Genomic DNA, 21,660 nt, shown 5'->3' with positions numbered 1-21,660 from the left:
ATAAATTATTATTCAACAAAAAAGGAAAATTGGGTTTTGGAAACACTCATATTGCCTATAGCAATCTTTCATTTATATGACCACGCCTTCTCACTGGACCTGGATATATAATATACCTTTAAGCCTTTCTCCTTCCCCCATCCCACATTTCACTTATTTGAATAATTGTTATTTTTAAAATTAATTTAGATGTGAAATTTTAGATGAGAAAAACTCAAAACTGAAAAAAAAAAGAAAAAAAAAGAAAATATCGGGGGCTGTATTTTTCCCCCTAAACTCCAATAAAACCTCAGTTATTCCTGAACTAGGAAGACATGTTCCTTTCTTTGTTTTTAGTATCATTATTAACTAATGATTCCTAGAATAATGGAAAATAATTAGGTGAGAAGAGTGTTTTGGATAGTTTGGAGAACTTTGAATAATCAAATAACTTTTTATGAAGTACCTCATATGATTTTCATAACCAACTGCAACGTCTGAAGTGGATTTACCTACATTTACAATTTCTACCTTCTACATTACTCAGGTATTGCAGCTAATCATCTTCAAACCATACAAAGTTGCACAGGACTATGAAAGGAAGAAATACTATTTTAAAATAACCAGGAGGTCTGGGGGTTTTTTGTTTGATTTTTTTTTTTTGGTTTTTGTGATTTTTTGTTTTGTTTTGTTGGGATTTAAAAAATATTTGGTGCATTTGCTTTTGATTCCAAAGGTTTTCCAAAGAAACAGAAACAAAATCAGCCATGGATCCATATCCCACCCTCAGATCTGACTTTCAGGGCTAATTAGCTCATGCTAGATGAGGTTTATAAGAAATGTAATTAGAATTATTGACCTTTTCCATGTCTGTTGAATCCAATAACAATTGTCTTATGTATTTATCTGCAATGCCTGAAGCAATGCACCGATAATTTCTTGCACAATTAAATTCAAATTAGGAATCACTAAAAATTTTAGTTTTAAAGTATAGAGTGAAAAATGGAAGCAGGGTTTGATGCTGCCCGAATTCATAAACTTTTATTAAAAAATTTCCATGTTTCCCTAAGTAACTGCCAATAACTAACATTTTATTCTGGCTTAACCAACGGGACTATCAATCTGTATGGGTTATATATATATGACAATAATCAAAATCATATTTATGTTCTTCAAGAGTCAAAGAAAGAACAGAATCTTTCTAGATAACCACAGGGATCAACACAAAAACATAAATATTTGAAATTACATAAGTAAAAAAGAGTTTGAGCACGTAGTGATATTTGTAGGACAACCCAACTTAGGAAGGAATGTGAGACAATTAATTCCTGGCCTAATCATACTCTGGATAGGTCAGCTTTATCATTATTATTATCAAAAATCTAATAAAACTATATTTAATTGCTTAAATACCACATTAATAGTTTTGGGTTTATTTTGATAACTGCATCTTTCAAGGTGGAAATCCTGACAGGATTTCAAACAAATGTATTAGAAGAGATGGACAAAAAAAAAAAAAAAAAGCCTATCTCAGCTTTTGCTTTTTTTTATTTTAAGAAGTTGGTCTCCAATTTAATAGGTGAATAACCTAATCCTAAAGTGGGAAAAATATAAACAGTGGAAAAATATCTCAGTAGCTTCTGTCTGTCCCATGCAGAGATGGAGCCATTTGCAGATGGGAAATATTTTCATCTTTCTCTTTGCAGAGGTGTCAGGCACTAAAGCACCCACTGTGATGTGCCCAGGGCTGGAGCAGGTACCAGTAATTCATCATCATAGGGGAGTGCAATTTGGGCTGGGATCCTGAACATGACAGATATATTTAGACAGAAATACTTTATGCCTGTTCAATTTTTCAAACACTGATAGAATGGGAAAGCAATAGGGAAAAAGGATAATGGCACAGTGAAATCTGGAAGGGCAGGTACAGTTTATCAGGTGGTTATAATATTTTGTATGTACTGGTATTCCATCCATTCCCTTCACTGCTTACAAAACCCTTCTTTCTCTGAAAATGCACTAAAAATTTTATGCAAAAGACAGGCTTAGTGCAATACTACATTTGTTGTGTTACATGCACACATGACAGAATTAAGAGTTAGAGTTCCCATAGCAACCTTATTTCTTTGTGCGTTTGCATTAAGATAAGCTCCTAAAAAAAAAACCAAAAACACAAATACCACAACAGAAAACATAATATGTATGCAGTGATATGAAACTGGTATCTTTTACTCCATAGGGGTGAGAGAAGTCCAGTAATTCTAATTTCCAAGTTTTTATTAGTGTGCTGATAGGCACATTTTACTATTCTGTGTTGTGTAGTCATGCAATGGAATACTACTGAAGTAACTCTCCAGCTCTTAATTTGAGGTTCACAACGTGGTTGAGAATCACAAAATCAGAGTCACAGAACCAGTGAGGTTGGAAAAGCCCTCCCAGCCCACGGAGTCCCAGCTGTGCCCGATGCCCACCTTGTCCCCAGCCCAGAGCTCTGAGTGCCACCTCCAGCCCTTCCTGGGACACCTCCAGGGATGGGCACTGCAAAGCTCCCTGGGCAGCCCCTGCCAAGGCCTGAGCTCCCTTTCCATGGGCAAATTCCTGCTGCTGTCCACCCTGAGCCTCCCCTGGCCCAGCCTGGGGCCGTTCCCTCTGCTCCTGTCCCTGTTCCCTGGCAGCACAGCCCGACCCCCCCGGCTGTCCCCTCCTGCCAGGGACTTGTGCAGAGCCACAAGGGCCCCCTGAGCCTCCTTTTCTCCAGGCTGAGCCCCTTTCCAGCTCCCTCAGCCCCTGCTGGGGCTCCAGCCCCTTCCCAGCTCCGTTCCCTGCCCTGGACACGCTGCAGCCCCTCCAGGGCTCTCTGGCTGTGAGGGACCCAAAACTGTCCCCAGTGCTGGAGGTCCCTCAGCAGGGACAGCAGAGGGGACAGGCACTGCCTTGATCCTGTGGCCACCCCAGGGCTGGCACAGCCAGGTGCCATCAGCCTCTAGCCCACTACAGATGTCTTTTCTTTCCTGGCAACAACATGCACCCCCAAGGTGTTTCATTATAGAGAAATTGTTCAATACTTGTCAGAAAGAAAACAAGAAGTGATTTGTTTTTCACTCCATATCCACTGAAAGTTAATAACCTTTTGGCTGCTCAGTCTTGAAATTTCTGAAATTCTTACATGTAAAATTCCAACTTTGATGTTGTATTAATACTTCATGCATGCATTTGATTCTGTACATACACTTAGCAGAAACTTTGCAAATCAGCATATTTTGTTTAGCAGACAGCACTGGATTGTAATGAATAGTTAAATGGTCCCCTAGGACAACTTGACTTTCTAATTTGTAGGTTTGTATTGCAGTTCTACAAAGCCACATGTGCCTGAAATAATATATACAAGGATAAATAGAAAAACAAAATTATTTTCAAAGCATCATAACTATCTACATGCCATTTTAGTACATGGTACTGTTTAAAAGACTTTTCCTGTCAGGTAACTCATTAACCTCACTAAGAATGGATCCTTATCACTAGTAAACACTTTTCTGATTTAATAAGACTGATCTTCCAACTCTGGAAAAGCTTTTGCACTCCCATTGCTGCTCATGGTTATTTCTGCGTTATTTTCAGCCTCTAAACACCCTAAGAGTAGACTCACCACAGAGCAATTTTAACCCTGTCTTTCTGAAAAGTCCAGTGCAGGTTCTGCCAGTAAAGGGATGGCTCTAGCTGAAAAGGCAAAAATCTACCTGAAGATTTTAGAAAGAAAAACAATCTGGTAGGAGAAGTGAATAAAATAGAGACAAATTGTGGGAGACTGGAGGAGCACTGTACTCAGTTTTATATTGCTCTGGTTTAAAGCTGGCTTCAGCTCTCATATATCGCTGTCCTCACTACTCAAGTGAACATTTTGTAGCTTTGTTTCCAGCAAACAGCACTTCCCTGGAAAAGTCTGAGGATGGACTGGGGAATAGTGAATGAGGCACTTTTCTTACTCAACATTACAGAAGTTGTGTTCTGTTCCTTTTCTACAGGAAAATAATTTTACTGTGCTGAAGAACAACCAACAGCACAATAGCACAGCTATAATCAGCAAATCATGAATGTTCTGGTTTTAGGAATTGGAATTATGCAATAAAAAAGGGATAACAGGAAAAGGCAAGAGCTGATTTGTGGCTAACTTAGAGGTACTGTAACACTACATTCAAATTTTGGTTTGTTGTTTTTTTCCCCCTCCCTAAAACTGACAAAAAAAATATCTGGAAACTTTCTGTTGTGTGCAAAATGTAACAAATACATGCATAGACAAATACATTCCCTCCCCCTTCCCTTTCCTCTCCTATCAGTCAGTGGTACCCTCACTCTTAGGGGTAGGTCAAGGCAAGGAAAATGCATCTGGCAGCATTGTACATCAGGAGTTTTTAATGCATTGTGTCACCTCACTAGCAGCTGTACTTGCTACTGCAATTATATCAGAACTGAGAACAGAACACTTAGAAAGTGAACTGGAATAAATGGTACAACATCTTTAGTGGCTGCACATAAGGTTTTACCAATAGTTCAAATATAATTTCCTTTATGGTAAATCAAATTTGATATAAACTTAGATTTAAATGGAATTGCAAATGTTGACAGGAATAGATTAAGACAATTGCACCTTTCCTGCACATTTAACACTGGAGTTTAAGCTTTGGACAACCATCCAAATTAGGCTTTTGCTATTGTATTAGGAGGAGTATCTTTCTCATATCAGCTATTTCATAGCTCACAATATGTAGTGTCTTGAATTCTACATCCTGACTTACTAATATGATTTCTTCCAAAACTTGAATATAGAAATAAGCATTAGAAAATACAATAAGGTGAGGGAGTTACTAAAATCTTTACAGGAGCTAATAATTTTTGAATGACGACTTCAACTCAAAACCTAACCTTGGTGATTAATCTGGGCTGGTTACTGTTCCAGTAGTGTTATTTGTTTAAACACAGAATAAATTGCAGGATCAGTGCCACCTCATCCATGCTGGCAGCCAAATATTTAATAACAATCTGCAAAGTTCACACAAGATTCATGCTCAAGAGTGACATCTGCCATCAGATCAAGAGTGGAAGAGGTAATGGTACATAAAGAAAATCATGTTTTAATGAAAGTTTTCTGCAAGTGTTTAAGTAAAAGCCTCTTTTACCTGCTGACTCTTAATCATCTCATTTATTGTTTTATTCCAGAATGAAGGGTGAACATTTTTAACCATCTCTTAAACCACCTGAAATTCAATAGCAATAGGACTACCTAGATAAATACAGTCAGAAATCACTGTACAACAGAATTTGCTAATTTTAGGGAAGCTCGCAGAGTCCTGGATAAAGGCACAGTCATTAGGATTTAATCTGTCCTGGAAAATGTAACTACTCAGCATCAGCAATCCACTCTGAGCTAAACAGAAATCCACTCTGAGCTAGAAGAGCTAAAATGCCAACAGTAACATGACTGTCTGCCCATAAGGACACATCTCCTCTTCAGTGGATACAGAGAATTCTAATCCCTTAAATGACACATTTTTGACACCATTTTACTAAACAAAAAGAGGTGCTAGAAGTCAAATCATCCTCTGTAACAATACAATCCTGGCAGAAATGGGTTGTCATACACTGCTATATAGGTTGTCATTTAATACTACTAAAAAGAAAATAACTTCTAGCTCTATTGTCAGGTAACCTTCTTTGGAGAACAGTGAATTTAATGTCTAACACCCACATGAGACACAGGAATAGTTGGATTAACAAGCCATGTCATGCTGTCAGCTGATGTTTATTTAAATAAAATGTCACAATCTAGAAATAAATTGTGAAGTTTAAAAACATCAAATTGTTGTAACACCCAGTGTTTCTCTTGCTGGACAAAAGTTACATCTCATTCACACTGCATTACTTTCTAAACGTCTGTGCACATTCTTGTATCTTCACCTTGTCATTTAGGTGGCATATGAGATATTCTTCTCCATTTCTCCACATTTCTCCTTCAAAGGGAATACCTTTGAAGGAACGTGCTTCATTCTCTTTGAAAAAGACTAAACAGTTTAAATCCTGCTTCTGACATGTGGCTGTTTACATCACCTTGGCAAGTGTTGTGTGAGTTCCTTTACCAAGTTTTTCTTCATTAAATGAAGAGAGAAATAACATTTTAACATTTTCAATTTATTTTTTTAACATAAACTTAAAAAACTTGAACTTCCCTTCTCCAACACTATCTTCAAACACAATTACAATTTCCTTCACTTTCCATCAAGTTCTGGTTTGCTGTCTTATCTTCTTCCCAACTGTCATAGAAATGTAAGAACTGAATAGAGATTGGAACTGAGATAAGGTCAAGGGGAAATGGCTTTAGTGTTTTAAGTGTTGATTGTAAATAATACCTGGCAGCAGCTGCAATGTAGGTCAATAACTGAACTGGAATTCTGGCTGGATTATACTTTCACCTAAATTTCACATGTGAATTTACAGAGTGCTGAGCTCCATCACACAGAGTGTAATGTTGGAAGCTTAAAGTCACTCAGGATTTTTTCAGGATATTGTCCCAAAGCAGTCACCTTTAATTTAAAACTTTAAAGGGAAAAAAAGTTTGTTTAATTATAGAGACATCCCCCAGAAAGGCATCATGGGTTTATCTCAAGTTAATGCTAAAAGCTGTTAGCACCAACACATGGGCACCCATTTGGAGAATAAAGATGACATAAGGTGACAGGGAAAAACTGCAGCCCAGTCTCACACCACATAAAACGTGGGATACTCACTTGTCCAGGCTTCCCATTCTCACACAGAAAGGCCTCGTGCTCTGATGCAAACTCGGGGGCATTGTCATTCACGTCGAGAACTTTGATAGCAACAGGCACCCGGGACACCTGGCTGTGGTTCCCTAAGGAAAGAAATGAAAGCACCCAAGGTAAGCATGTTTAATTGGGAATTAAATACAGCAGTGCTTGCACCATGACCGTGCTCTTCCTGTCTGCTGCCCTTGCTTCAGCGGGGCTGCCTCGTCCGTCACGGATCGTGGAGTTGGAGCGCGAGATAAAGAAGGATGGCCAGGGCTTCGTGGCTGAAAAGGATAAAAGCATCCCTGCTGCAAACAGCATTTGTTGGAGATTAGCTCAATGAAGACCTTTCTTGGTCTAAATTGGTAAGATTTTTCTTTGATGAAGTTTGTATTGTTTTATTGATAAAGTTCTTTATATATGGAAAAGGGAAGGCTGCAAACAGCAGAGATTTATTTCTTTGTTTACCTCTGGCAGAGAACAGAACATTTTACTTCATTAATTGTCCTGACTGCACATCTATTATTTCTTCGTTGCAAACACGGTTACAGTGCTGACCCACATTGGGAAAAGGATGGATGGGAGACTGACAGGGATGAAACTAGACAGTAATTTGGACTATTAAAGTACTTTGATCATCTACCACTGACCAAAACCGTGACCTGTGAACCTCTTTCTTAGTGAAGCAATGACTCATTATTTATAATATAGAGTTTTTTGCATAAAATTGCTTATCACTGTGGAGAGTAGAATGAGCTGTAAGGCAAGAAAAGCTAAACCAACAGTTTGCACCTACTTTGAATAGCTTTCAGAGGCAGCTGCCTGTGTCTTTCCTTCAATTCAGCATCGTTAATTTGCTTAGAGACTACTTATAAATATTTTAAATTATTTTTCCCCAAGGAGCAAACACATTCATTCAGTTTAAACCGAGGTCACCAGCTGATTTAGAGAGTTTGATAAACTGCTCCACAGCACATGCACACCTCCACAGGTAACTCAAACCCAGTTTCAAAGTCCATCTCTCAGTGAATATTATTTTCCAGTCATGGTATTCTGCCCGGTTTGTATCATCAACAATGACAAATCTCAATATTCAGTGAGCTTCTCAGCACAAATTGCTACAAAGTACAAGAAGATCAGGCCCCACCAGTGCTCAGGGACCAATTGGCAGCCCTACAGTGACAGAGATGAATAAAGGCAAAATCACCATATGTACTGTGGCTTTTGGCGTTTCCATCAGGCTTAATTCTGTTGTACCCTAATCAAACCCGATATCTTACATCCCTGTTTCCTCCTTGTGTGCTAAAGACTTCCAGTGTGGGAGGCTCCACCCATAAACCTAAATGTGCAAATTTCAATTGTCCTACTGACATTGGAATATCGTAATTATAACAATTTTAAAAATGCAAACTCAAATATACCAGTGCTATAAAAGGCTTTATAATTCTGGGATCATCTGAAATATCAAAATTCCTCCTGGACAGGATATGGAAGTTCACCACACATCAGAATTTAAATGCTTTTCATCTTAAGGAGCCAAAAGTTTTAATATGGAAAGAAATGTATTACAGAAGAAAAAGAAACACCTACACAAAATATTGGATGAGCAATATTTATGTCATTTTTCATCTTATGATCTTACTTACTAACAGGTGAGGGGAACACTTATGCCATGAAATAATAATGTATTTGAAACCAAATAAAACCTAATATGCAAATCATGAATTCCAAACATTTTAAACACTTTTTTTATCTTCACTTAATAAAAATACAGACAATGAATCTCAAGCTTATCAGAATTCTCAGCACTAGTGTCATATTTAAACACTAAAGATTTACTTTTATCTAAATTAATGAAATGATGGCAGTTCAAATTTTAAAGACATTACAGAGAAATGTAATTAATTAGATAAGCTTCTAAAGAAATTATTCATGTCCCTTGTGACTGCCCCCAAAATGTTTGTCTTTCATCAGAAATACAAACATTAAATTTAAAGATATTATAATTAGAAACTTGATGAGAACTCATTTAAAAAATTAATTTACTAAACACAAGAGAGACCCAGCCGGTTTGGAAATCTCCAAACAAGGGGATATCCACTGCCTTTTAGGGTTCCTGTGACATGTGTTGTTGAGAAAGAGACAGAGAGAGATGGAGAGGGAAATGTATCTACAGCTTGTACTGCCCACCACCCTGAATACACTGCATTATTTTGTCATCCCAGACTTCCCAGGGAAACTCCACTTTGTGCTAAGTGTTTTCCTTCGCCCTGAGCACACCTATTCAAACACGTCGCCGAGTCCTCGCTAAGCAAACCCAGGCTGAAAGCGCTGTCAGGATGAAATAGTTCCATCTGCCCATTTCATTTCATGTCTGCAGACTGTGGGTGGTAAAACATGTACAGAGGATGTCCAAGCTTAAACCCAGGTCTGCTGGCAGTGCCCCAAGTGCTCGAACTGGGAGTAGGAAGGGATTGAAGAGGATCCAGGCTGGTCACAAACTGCCACGGCTGCATGGTCACTGCCCTTCAGGCCTTCGGGTGTCTCACTCTTTAGTATTCAACACTCAGAACTTTTCCTCATTTGTATGAATGGACAGTCAGTTCTTTCTAAACTAGGAACAAAACTGAGTTTAATGACTGCGTGGGTTTTTGTTTAGTTTGGTTTTTTGCCCAACAAACCCCTCAGTCAGTAGATTTAAGGGAGATTGAATCTTCTTGCACGCACCAGGTGGACGGCAAGACTGATTGCTTAACTTCCAATCTGTTATTTTATGCAAAATCATTTTAAAAAGTTAGACAATCTCTAAGGAACTAACCAGATTGTTAAAAGCTTTATTACCTGCATTTATCGTGATGCACAGTTTAAAAAGACCTAGTCTGAATTTTGCAATATAAAAGTATCATTAGGGCTGTCACTTGAGAAACATCAGCTTTGTTTGAAAATTTAACACTCTGAGAAGCAAGACTGAAAAAATATGGAGAAAATTTCCACTAGTCTAGTTAAATAAAATTCTTTTCAAGCTAAGGCTGCACAGGAGGACTTAGCTGGTCATCTGGGGACACCAGTCTGTGTCTAGATGAGCACAGAACATTTCTGAACTCCAGCAGTAAGATCCAGATGAGCACAGAACACACACACACAGAAAGGACCATCTAGAAAGATCCAAGGAAAGAAAGACTCAGTGCAAAAATAACTAGTGGAACTTAGTTTGGGTTGATAAATAAACTTCTAGAAATTATAGACAATCCATCTGGGGCTAAAAATGCATATTGAAAGGTTTACAAGGGTTATAAGCACGTAAAAAGCTCTTCTGCTTTCTCCCCAGTTGACAAGACTCTACTGGAACATTAAATGCTTGAAATACCCAACTTGCTGGTACTCCTCTGAGTATCTCACTGAAACCTACTCAGGATTTAAAAATGCTGTAGAGTTTGATACCAAAATCATGAGGCAGATTAAATAACCAAAGTCAAATTAAAACAAACAAACAAAGATTATCAAGCAACTTAGTATCTCCAAACCTGAACTTTTGGAGGCTACAATCCCATGTTTTACCACTTCTTATTGGGATCAACATTTTTCATCCTTCCTGGAAAAAATCCTGCCTGAGATATGTCTGTATTGTAGGAAATTTGTACTACAAAACACTGAGTGTTGTCAACATTGCTACTGCACACAGCAAGAGTTTCTAGGAGTAACTAGAGCTCATAAATATAATTTTTGGTCTTGTGCCACAAGTAACCAAATATAACACAGCTTTCAACTCCCATAAAAACTTAAAGTCTTCATAAACTTGCTTAAAATTTTTCTCCTGTCTTCCCTTCACTCCTTTATCCCTTTATCTCCTAAGGAGATAAAATGGTTTTTGAGATAAAGAGAATTATTGTGGCCCAAAATTAAGTTTATTATTTATTTAACCCAAATAAATCCAGTTTAGTTCAGTTTTCCTTTAGGTAATTAAATCATCCAAAATCACTTCAACATTCTCTTTAAAAGTCATTAGCTGTCTTGCATTATACCTAAATTTTACCTGACTAGAAAGTAGATTCCTATAAAATAACCCATTTATTACTATTATTATTATTACAATTATTAATATCATTATCATCATCACCATCACATGGTTTAGAAATGGACAGTTCATGCTTATCTGATTCAATAAAATCTCTATGATAACAATACTTGAAATTAGAAGTAAAGTCCTAACAAAGAAAGAAATCAAAACAAAATCTGAATCACTGATTTAATAAAAACAACCGTGCTTGGTTTACATCCCTTATATTTCAAACTTATTAAGCTGTATTTTAACAGATCCAGTCCCCATGACTTTATCAAAGTTTTATCTCATGACTTTATTAAGATAATCTGCAGGACTGGTTTATTTCTCCTGTTAGAGTTTATGATATTGTTTTCTTTAGGCAATCCTTTACTTCTAGAATGCCACAGCTTATAACAATCTTTCTGTCATATAAAACTGACAAATCTGACTTAAAGAATCCTTAGATACACAGATGCTGTTGTGAAAAGGAAGTTTTATTTATGTTGAAACTTAACTCTAGAAATCACATAGTGCAGCAAATACTGGGCTGGTTTGTCTGCAGCACTGGGTAATGATCTGATTCAAGAGAGGCTGAATGCCTGAAACCCACAGCAAAATTGTCAGGAAGACAGCAGTAATTGCCAGCATTTCTCTTAAAAATACCAGAACACAAGCTATTTCTGAGCTAGGATAAAATTCAAGCAACCAAACTAAAAACCCAGACAGAACTGCTCACCAGAAAGATTTAGATTCCCCCATTGAAATGATTGTACTTTTAAAGGATGAGAAGTTGTGGATTATTGAAATAACAATATAAACATATCAGTACTTAGCAGGAAGGTTCCTGTGCGAGCTGCTAAGACAAGAAACAAACACAGTCTCCTAATTATTATTCAATTTGTATTTCTTTAGCACATGGAACACGCCGGAGGAGCACAGATTGTGGCGAGAGTCTGTGTGTACATGTGTGTGGGAGGGGCGCGGAAAGGAAAGGATGTGGAACATATTTCTCAGGTTTGTTCCTTAAGTCATTCTTTGGGAGAGAAATAATAACAGAGTTGAGAAGTTTTGTCTCCTTTCAGTAGCTCCCTGGGTTTATTTCACTGTGGGCTCCAGAAGGATGAATGAGGCAAGAGCAAAGCTTTGTCACACTCTATTTCTATTTCCTCACCAAGAGACTGTCACAGGTTTAATCAAGAAGTGGCTTAATATCATCCACCTCCTCAAAGCTGAATTTGGAGTTAAGAGGTTCCCAAAGTTCAGCAACTCCATCTGTAAAGAGGTGACTCAGGAAGGCCACACTAACCTCCCTTTATTCAATATATGAGATGTATCACTTGGGACTAAAGGACTGATTTTACTTTCAGGCTGCTGACAATACCAAAACAAAACAAAAAAAAAAGATTAAAATTTCTTTGAAACATACCATGCCAGAAAATGTTAATTAAATACACCACAGTCTTCAAGTCCTGTTCTCAATCACTTTCTTTTTCTGCAGGATTTCTTTTTATTTATTTTTACATAAGTGCACATAAGACATTACAATTATTTCATATAACCCAAAACCAATCAGATTCTGAATCAATTACCTAATATTTGCAGAAAATGAAGACATGCCTCCAAAAAGACCAATTTTTCTATTTTTTATAAATGGTATTCCACCTAGCCCTGCACTCAGTTCTTTGTTTGCGACTCTAAGTAGCAATACTGAATTATTTCCTACATTTGAAATAATTTAAGGTTTCAAATATAAATATACTTTAAATTAAACCAGGGATTTCAACGGGGTACTTTGTTAACTTCAAAGGATCAACACTGATTTATAAAACTTGATAATAAGCTCAAATTTTAAAAAGAGAGTCTATTCCTTTCTTACAGGTACAATGCATGCTGATAGAATCAGTTAGCCCTCATTTTGCTGATCCGAGGTCAGGCTGTAATTTGACATTCAGATGCAACCTCTGCTATTTTTCATGCCATGAAGCCCAGCCGTTTTTCAGCAGCTTCACAAATAGTTACTCTGTAATTACCTCTGATACTCTGTGAATTGTAAGATCCATTTGCAAAACCCAGAAAGGTTTGTAATTTTCTGCAGAAGTATCTTATTTTGCTTGCCGTATTTGCATGATATTGCCTTGTCTGAGTGCACAGACAGATCAAAAGGGCTTGGAAAGGAGAGACTGGATCAGAAAAGCAAAATATACCCTCAAACATAGTTCATAAGTGTGAAAAGGGCCTCTTCTACCACAACCCTGCTTATAAGGGAAAATCAAAAGACTCTGTTCTATTTAGATTTAGCTGTGCATGATAAGAGAGAAGTTACCCTCTGCTGCAATGAGAATGAGACCATGGGCCACATTGAGAGAGCTCTAAGTTTGTCCTGGAGGGAGCAGAGGATGCTGAAAGAAATTCATATTCACCTTGGGGCTGGGAGGGATTGGGAAGTAAAGACACACCCCATCCCTCATGCCACCTTTCCAAAAACTCAACAACCTCAAAACTCAAGGCTTTCTGGTTATTCCAAATCACTCTGAACAGTGACTTTGTCTTTAATCACAATGGGGGTGTTTTGAAACTGCACCTTGGTGTCACCACTTCTATTCACTGGCATGGGCTCCAAAGAGAAAATGCTAGAAGAGGTAGGAGAAGTTCCATGTAAAGGATAACACGAGTGCCCGTTACACGGAGCACACCTATTGCATCAGAGACTGATTTGGAGGCTGTGGATGCATTTACCTGGACTTCACAGCAAAGTCTGTGACTGTCTACCATGGCATTCTCCTGGAGCTGCTGCAGCTCATGTCTTGGACAGGTGCACCTTCCCTGGATAAGAAATGGATGGCCTGACCCAGACACAGGGAATGGTTCCACATCCAGCTGGCTCCAGGCAGCAGAGGTGTCCCCCAGGGCTCAGTGTTGAGCCCTGTCCTGCTCAGTATCTTTATGGATGATCTGGGTGAAGGAACTGGGGGAATCCTCAGGCAGTTTTTAGATAACAGCAGGTTGGGTGGGAGTGTGGATCTGCTGGAGGGCAGGAAGGCTCTGCAGGGGGATCTGGCCAGGCTGGATCCGTGGGCTGAGGCCAGTGCTGTGAGGGACAGCAGGGACAGGGCCAGCTCCTGCCCTGGGCTCAGCCCAACCCCATGGAACTGGGCTGGGGCAGAGGGGCTGGAAAGCTGCTGGGGAAAGGCCCTGGGGGTGCTGGTGCCAGGGGCTGGGCACAGCCCAGGTGTGCCAGAGGCCGATGGCACCTGGCTGTGCCAGCCCTGGGGTGGCAGCAGGCCCCGGGCAGGGCCCGTCCCCTGTGCTGGCCCTGCTGAGTGACCTCCAGGGCCGTGTCCAGCTCTGGGCCCTCGTGGCCAGAGAGCCCTGGAGGAGCTGCAGTGTGTCCAGGGCAGGGAACGGAGCTGGGAAGGGGCTGGAGCCCCAGCAGGGGCTGAGGGAGCTGGGAAGGGGCTCAGCCTGGAGAAAAGGAGGCTCAGGGGGCCCTTGTGGCTCTGCACAAGTCCCTGGCAGGAGGGGACAGCCGGGGGGGTCGGGCTGTGCTGCCAGGGAACAGGGACAGGAGCAGAGGGAACGGCCCCAGGCTGGGCCAGGGGAGGCTCAGGGTGGACAGCAACAGGAATTTGCCCATGGAAAGGGAGCTCAGGCCTTGGCAGGGGCTGCCCAGGGAGCTTTGCAGTGCCCATCCCTGGAGGTGTCCCAGGAAGGGCTGGAGGTGGCACTCAGAGCTCTGGGCTGGGGACAAGGTGGGCATCGGGCACAGCTGGGACTCCGTGGGCTGGGAGGGCTTTTCCAACCTCACTGATCCTGGGATGCTGCAAATGCTTGGAATATGCATGAGGAGAGAAAAATGAGATATAAAAACAATGGGAGCAAATGGATGGGATGAGACTTGGAAAGTTGGAATGGACATCCTAATCAGAAATTGTATCATCTTTGCAATATTTGAGTAAGAATTAGAGGTCTTTGTCTCTTGACAGAAGCTCTGGATGCAAACAGCATGTCCTTAAGAGTCTGCTCTGCATATCTAATTTTGACCACAGTAAGGTTTATATTCACAGTGACATGTAATGAAGATATATGTGACACATCAATATGAGAAAACAAATACATAATTCAAAATAAAGTATTGGTAGGGCTGCTTGAGAGAGTTGTATATTGGAAGCTGCTAAAGTCATATCAGGTTTATGACAATTATTATGAAACAACTCCAGTTTATTCACCAATCCTAAGTAAATCCTTAAGGGAAAACAATAAAAAAACCCAACACTGCCAACATCCTTCACCCACACATTTATCCAGAGACCAACAACTTCTGGCAGAAAACAACCTGTGCTTGTGATATAAAGCACTGTGTAATTGAGCCTTATTTATCTCTAATGAGGACACAAGTCAGGAGGAAGTTTGCAGTTAAGTCACACTCAGTAAATTACCTGTGTTATGTACTAAAGTGGGGAATCATTACAACGGCAAAAATTAAAAATACAGCTAAAGTTTTAGCACTTAATAGCTCTGCACTTATTAACTACTACAAGAAATGACAACCTAGAAATGTTTGAAGTTTGAAGTGCAAAAGGCCAATGGGAATCAAACAAAAAAATAAACAAACATGAAACAAATGGAAAAATTATACCTAGCTGCATGACTGAGCAACAGAAAAACAGCTTTTGTGATCTCTGGAAGCATCTCTAAAAAAGAAAGCATTGCTTTACAGACCAAGCATTTCAGCAAAAGTCAGAGGCTACTAAGAGATTTTGAGTGAAGGATTTCCATTTCCTTGTGGCAAGCACCACAAGGAAGGAAAAAAGTTAGGAAAACAAAGAACCTCAGAATCATCTTTCTGATACTTTCATTATACATAGAATAACAACAGTGTGTTGAAATGCCACTGGATCTCTACTTTTGTCAATCAAAGCACCACAAGCCTGATTAGGATTCCAGATTTTCTGGAATCAGTGTAATGCCTTAAATCATTGAAGAAACAGGTTTTAATTTCTAAATATAACAACGAGGGAAAAAAAAAAATCCAGAAAATAATACGGTGTCCTCAAATGGCAGAAAAGAATTTGACTTAAAAATAAGGCAGTGAACAGGCAGGAAAAGAAATTGACTGAAGAGAAAAAAATTAAGACATAACAAATGTACCAGGACATGATTTGCCACTGTTTTTCTCAATTCCAGCCTAACCAAGGGAATTGTGCTGCCATAAAACAGTCAGGGATCTGTCCCACACTTTAGAGCAATTATATTATTAATATGCTAATACCTCATGCATATTTAAATCTTATAAAAATATTGACTTAGATATGCAAGGTCTTATTGTGTATTATAATTAGCAATGAAATTTTCTAATGACTAGCAGCAATAATAATAACAATAAGCAGACTGATTGAGGACGAGTTGTCTGGAATATTTGGGGATTTTTATTTGAAATTATTTCATGATTGAAGTAAAATAATTTATAGCTCAAATGAAATCCTCCCTTACTCATAGACAAAACATCAAAATGCTTTAATAAAGATTTTTATTAAAGCAGAATTTATTATAGAAACATTTAAATGTCATTACTTCTAGAGCTCATATTCTTTCCCGAGACTGATTTTCTTAACAGTGCAATTTAATTATTCTTATGTTTCCTTCACGGATAAAATATTGCTGGATATCCTGGATATGAATCAGGTTCTAGGAGTCCAGCAGCAAACCTTCTTACTTGCATGCCTTCAGCAAAAAGCAAATAAGACCTCTCCAGCACATCAGAATGCACCTTTTAAAATACCATCTCCTTTGTTTTTCAGACAGAAAATAGCTCCATTCTTTGCTGCCCTGCACCTCTGCCAGAAGTTCAGAGCATGCTGCTCAGAGTCTTTATTCTCGACAGAAATGTGCCTCAAGAAGATTGACTGAAATTATACTGAGCTACAAACTCCTACTCTGACCTGCTCCCATGCAGAAAAACCAGTGGAGATTTCAGATAGTCCCAGTCTGCTCAGAACTGATGAACTCAGGTTCTCAAATGAGGTGAACTCCACACAGTATTTCTAAGATTAATCTTACTTTCTTTAGAGCTTCTAATTCAAATGTTCAAAGTGCAGATGGCCAGGTGGTAGCTGGTCATGGTAAAGACACTTTGCTAATATATCTGGGTATCATTTATATATCTATATGGTCAGCTTAACCAGCCTCTACATTTCCCTAAAGTAACTAATAAATATTCTGTGCACTAATTAATCATGTACATTTCTGCTTGTATTCCTTTCCTGAATCCTTCCCTGGTTTATGCCCCAGGAAACCTTATTTCCTTCTAAAACACCACCTAATGCCCCAACCTTTTGTGTTTTAAGCTTTAAATAGTGTTCCAACTCCGATATAACTTTACCAAATGAATATTTGCCAGCCTAGAACTCAGATGTCCAGCCTGGAGTTAAAATGGCTAGAAAACAGAAATATAATTTAGACTGTTACTGCAAATCTCTCTCCTTTTCCTTGTCATAATGATACTTACTATTTTCTTTCACCTTTTGGGGTTTGTTATTTTTTCTACTGTGTTGTTCAGATGCTTTATTCACATCTGCCCTCCATGCCTCCCTTTGGAATCAGAGGTCTCCAACTTCTACTCAGCATCCCATACGTGAATTTTTGTGCTTGCCCTGAACTATTGAGGCCACTTCAACAGAGATTATTTCACAAGCCCACTCCTTTCTCATTTGTATTTCCCCATAATATGGCCACTCCCGTGCCATTATCCATGTGGATCACCTCTCCTGCTATCCTTGAGCTGTGTCAAACACTACTGGGAAAGTCTGTGCCATGTTTGAATACACTTTCACAGCTGAGAACTGCAAACTGGTTTAACAAGATGCACCGGCCCCTCCACTCCCCAATGGCAAACCTTCAGTGATCCATTAGGTACTGAGGAGCTCTGTGTAACCCTCTAGTTATGTGAAAAAGAACAAAAACCACCTTAGCAAATTCTGTGTTTTAGTGTAAAAATTATAGATAATATAGCTTGAGTTCCACTAAACCAGAGCAAAAAGGGTCAAGCAGAAAAGGTTAATATTCCTGAGCTTCTCTTGTTTAAACTTCCATAAAGGCTTATTTCCTTCTCTTTCTCAAACTTACCAAAATTTACTCAGCCTTAAGTTAGAGATAACTATATGATGTACCAAAGTAACTCCCTAAAATGTTAGAATTATTGTTAATAATACCTACAGTTATTTTACCATAAAAGGCTAAATAAAATTAAATAAATGAAAGCATAATGAAAGCAAAGGTACTCATAGCATTAAAAAGTACATTGTAGCTGAAGGCTCGTTCTGAAGAAATATGTCTCTCTTCCTTTTTAATTAGTGTCCTTGCATTTTTGAAAGGAATACACACTATAGATAACTTTAGCAGTGCATGTGCTGGGTGATGATTCAATTACTCTATTTATATTCTCGGTAAACCATATAGAGCCTTTCTGGCTTTATGCCCTTTCCCATTAGGTGACAAAATTGCCTCATACTTCTTCATTTCCAAAGAATGCCACTGGTGTGGGTAATTACCTGTGTCAGAGCCCACAGCTTTGTCCTTGAGATGCCTCTGCTCTGGGCCTGGAAAATATTTATTGTGGTCAAATCACTATTCACATTTCAAGATCTTGTCTAGATTTTCACCTCTTGCTTTGAATAATTATTCAAGAGAATTGCTACTTGTGGCAGTTCTGGTGCTTTGCCCAGCCCTTGGGCAGGGGGCTGAGGCTGCCACGGGAGCGCTGCTTGCTTGGCACATGGGGCTGAGTGATGAGAACCCTTTGATCAAGCAGTCATCCCAATGAAAATAACATCTCTGTGACTGCAGTGCCCGCAGAATAGGACAGCAAAAATTCCATTAAAATCCTTCATTCAGAGAGTTAAACCTTGGCTAAAAGCACGGCTCCAGGCTACAAGAAATATCCTCTCCCAGGCACTGGCTTTGGAATTCCTAGCAGGCTGCTGTGTTGTGTGTCTGTGTGATGATGTGCAGAGTGTGAGGATCACAGGATCCCAGAGTGGCTTGGGCTGGAAGGACCTAAAAATAATCTTCTCCCACCCCAGCCATGGGCAGGGACAGCTTCCACTCTCCCAGTGTCCCAGCGCCAATGTCCAAGCTGGCCTTGGGCACTGCCAGGGATCCAGGGGCAGCCCCAGCTGCTCTGGGCACCCTGTGCCAGGGCCTGCCCACCCTGCCAGGGAACAATTCCTTCCTAATATCCAACCTAAGAGGGAGAAGAATCCAGCGCTGCAAATGATCATAACACAGCTCAGAGGAAAATATAAATCTTGAGTGGTCCACTCAGTGCTACAACAGGTGAAAGCAAGCTTGGGGACTTTAAAGGCATCATTATTTAGTTGTCTTTAGAGATAATGAGCCGGGCTTTCTGTTATTTATCGATGTGTTTGTCACAAATCTAAGCCAGTCAAGTGGAATATATTTAGAAGTCTTTACTTGTTGCAGTCTATGGTATCATTCAAGGAAGCTCTACTATGTAATACACATATTCTGGGGAAAAAGATTAGCTCACTTTTTAAAAAGAGAATTTCAGATCAGCAATGCTAATAATGAAAGCATTGCAGTATATTTTGTTTCCAAAGAGTTCACTAGAATCCTGTATCTCAAGCAGATCTCAGCTTCAGTTTCGGAGGGATGAGTATGCAAATATCAGGATATTCATATTTAAATCAGAAGAATGTTGTGCAGTCAAATTCTGTTGCTAATAAAATTCTTTCTAGGCTAAGTTAAACCAGCTTTTCTGAGATAAGTCTTTGCTTTGGTTTCAAACTATACAGCTCTCCATTTATTACTGCTGTTGTTACATCAATCAACCAGCAATGATGGGCATTTCCTTAGTATTAAAGGCCCACATTGTGAGTGTGCTAGGAAAGCATCTGCAAGGTGGCTGTTCCAGCCATTAGAAAATGGGAATGGAAATCCATGGAGCTGGAGGCAGAAAGAGGACAGAGTTTAATTATTACATGCCTTATCCATGTCTGGCAATCTGATCGCTTGAATGATCAGTGATTCTGAGCTCCATTCAGAATCTGTAGGAAAAAATGGTCTAATAAATAAGTCATGGCTATTTGATTTTCTTTTCCTCTGACTAGCATTGACAACACGTAACGTGGTAAGTGCTGCAAAAGCTGTGCAAGAAACTGGGAGAATACTGAGGAGGTTAAGCCCAGCCTGAACCCTGCTCTGCTTCACTGCCCAGCAAAATTGGCAGCCAGTTAATGCCAGCAACACAAGCATGTCAATGGGAGCAGCAGTTACAGCTATAATTGTAATCTACACAATGAAGAAATGTATTTATGGGTTCAGAAGAATGGGAGTGCATCTGACTATTAAGATCCTGACTTCACTAGATTTTACTGAATGGTAGAAAATTCATTTCAAGCAAGTAGCAAAGAACCAAAGATATGATGAGCCTTTGTACACACAAAAAAGATGCACCAAAAGAGACGTCTGTAATTTAATCATTCATTCTTACTGCACTGCAATTCAGGCTGTCAAAAAATCCTTGCACATGCCCCCAGATTCCTTTCCTGTTCAGGATATAGCTCCAGAGAGCTCCAACACATGAGCAGCACTATCAACCCTGACTTACAGAGCAAGACTACATTCACCCCTCTCTCATGCATTTAAATTTAAAATAAACCTCCCAACCTTGGCTACAACTTTAAGCTCATGTAAGTCACCACAAACTAATGAGAAATCTCATTAGGTCAGTGTTTAAAAGTCCAGAGCCAGTGACAAGGTTCAGCCTTTATATCCACAGAGCACAAAGGTTCATCTCAGGGAATCATTTTGTCAGTGGACCTGCTTCCTCCAGCCTGTCATCACCTGGATATTCCTGCTCCTTTCCATTCAGCAGGGTAAACTTGGATGAATGGCAATGTAGAAAGAAAATTTAAGAATCAATTCACAGGTTCAATAGCTTTGAGTCTCGCCCTTGCCAGGAATGTATTTCTTCCGAACACCCTAAGCCTTCATTTCAGAGGCATCTTTCAAAGATGTCAAGGTTCTTTCTAATATTATCTTCTCTTAAAAATCCTCATGGCAGAATTCATCAGCACAGAGGAGACGAGTGAGGAATAGAGTTAAGCAACAAAGAAGCAAAAATTAATTTGATCCCATAAGAAAGAGACAGAAGAAGTCACATAATAGGGAAAATGTGCAGAAGACATTTAGGAGTAGACAGATTTAGGGGTAGCAGTTGAGAGGACCAAAGCTGCAGAAGGAGTTTAAAGGAAAACGTATAACTAAATCTGAAATACTGAAACCATCACCTGTACTGTGTTAATCTCAATCAGTTCATTCTTTTCCACAGACAGCTCTTTGCATGGTTTAATCTCTAGTAACCACAAAAAGATTAAAGGATTCACTCTTGTGGGCATGCAACTATTAAGGGAACCTCCTTGTGACCATTTGTGGGACTGTCAGGCACACTCCCACCACCCCACACTGTCACTGCCGGGATCCAGGTCCCCCCTTGACTCCCCACTCACAGCCAGAGCAGGTCTCCTCACTGCTTCCAGCACAGGTTTCCCTTGGCAGAGTCTCAGATATCTCATTCCATAATGACATTTATTCCCAGCACAGTGACACAGCCTGAGCCTGTGCCTCTGAGGAGGGACCCCACAAAGGCTGGGGTCCCTGGGCTTTTATCCCTCCACAGCCTGAGTACAGAGAAGCTCTGGCTCTTCTTCCTGAGCCCTGGGCTCCTGCTCTGACTCTGGCTGTCCCACACCCAGCTGTGCCACAGGTCCTCCTCCCTTGTCACATGAAGAGTCACAGGTCACATTGTCCTGTCTCTCTGGGCTC

At 39.7% G+C, this 21,660-nt stretch overlaps 1 protein-coding gene and 1 long non-coding RNA gene across 5 annotated transcripts in view; one reads left to right on the top strand and one right to left on the bottom strand.

Annotated features, from left to right (window-relative positions):
• Window positions 1-21,660, bottom strand: part of CDH8 (cadherin 8) — a 136,027-nt gene that overhangs the window by 27,277 nt on the left and 87,090 nt on the right. For all 3 annotated transcript variants that reach the window (XR_015275460.1, XM_023934866.2, XM_086847847.1), the window contains one exon: window positions 6,759-6,880. Coding sequence is in view for 2 of the 3 variants with exons in the window: in XM_023934866.2 (XP_023790634.1) it covers window positions 6,759-6,880 (122 nt within the window). In the remaining variant the exon portion in view is untranslated. The remainder of the gene's footprint in view (window positions 1-6,758; window positions 6,881-21,660) is intronic.
• Window positions 13,555-17,049, top strand: LOC111934688 (uncharacterized). Of its 2 annotated transcripts, none has more exons than XR_002867386.2 (2): window positions 13,555-13,630; window positions 16,617-17,049. It is a non-coding gene; the product is annotated as an uncharacterized LOC111934688 (long non-coding RNA). The 2 variants fall into 2 exon arrangements; XR_015275468.1 differs by lacking the exon at window positions 13,555-13,630 and adding an exon at window positions 14,427-14,863.

The sequence above is a fragment of the Cyanistes caeruleus genome, chromosome 12 (genome assembly GCF_971803275.1).
Source record: "Cyanistes caeruleus chromosome 12, bCyaCae1.hap1.1, whole genome shotgun sequence".
Taxonomy (NCBI): Eukaryota; Metazoa; Chordata; class Aves; order Passeriformes; family Paridae; genus Cyanistes; species Cyanistes caeruleus.
This window is presented reverse-complemented; position numbering and strand designations above follow the sequence as displayed.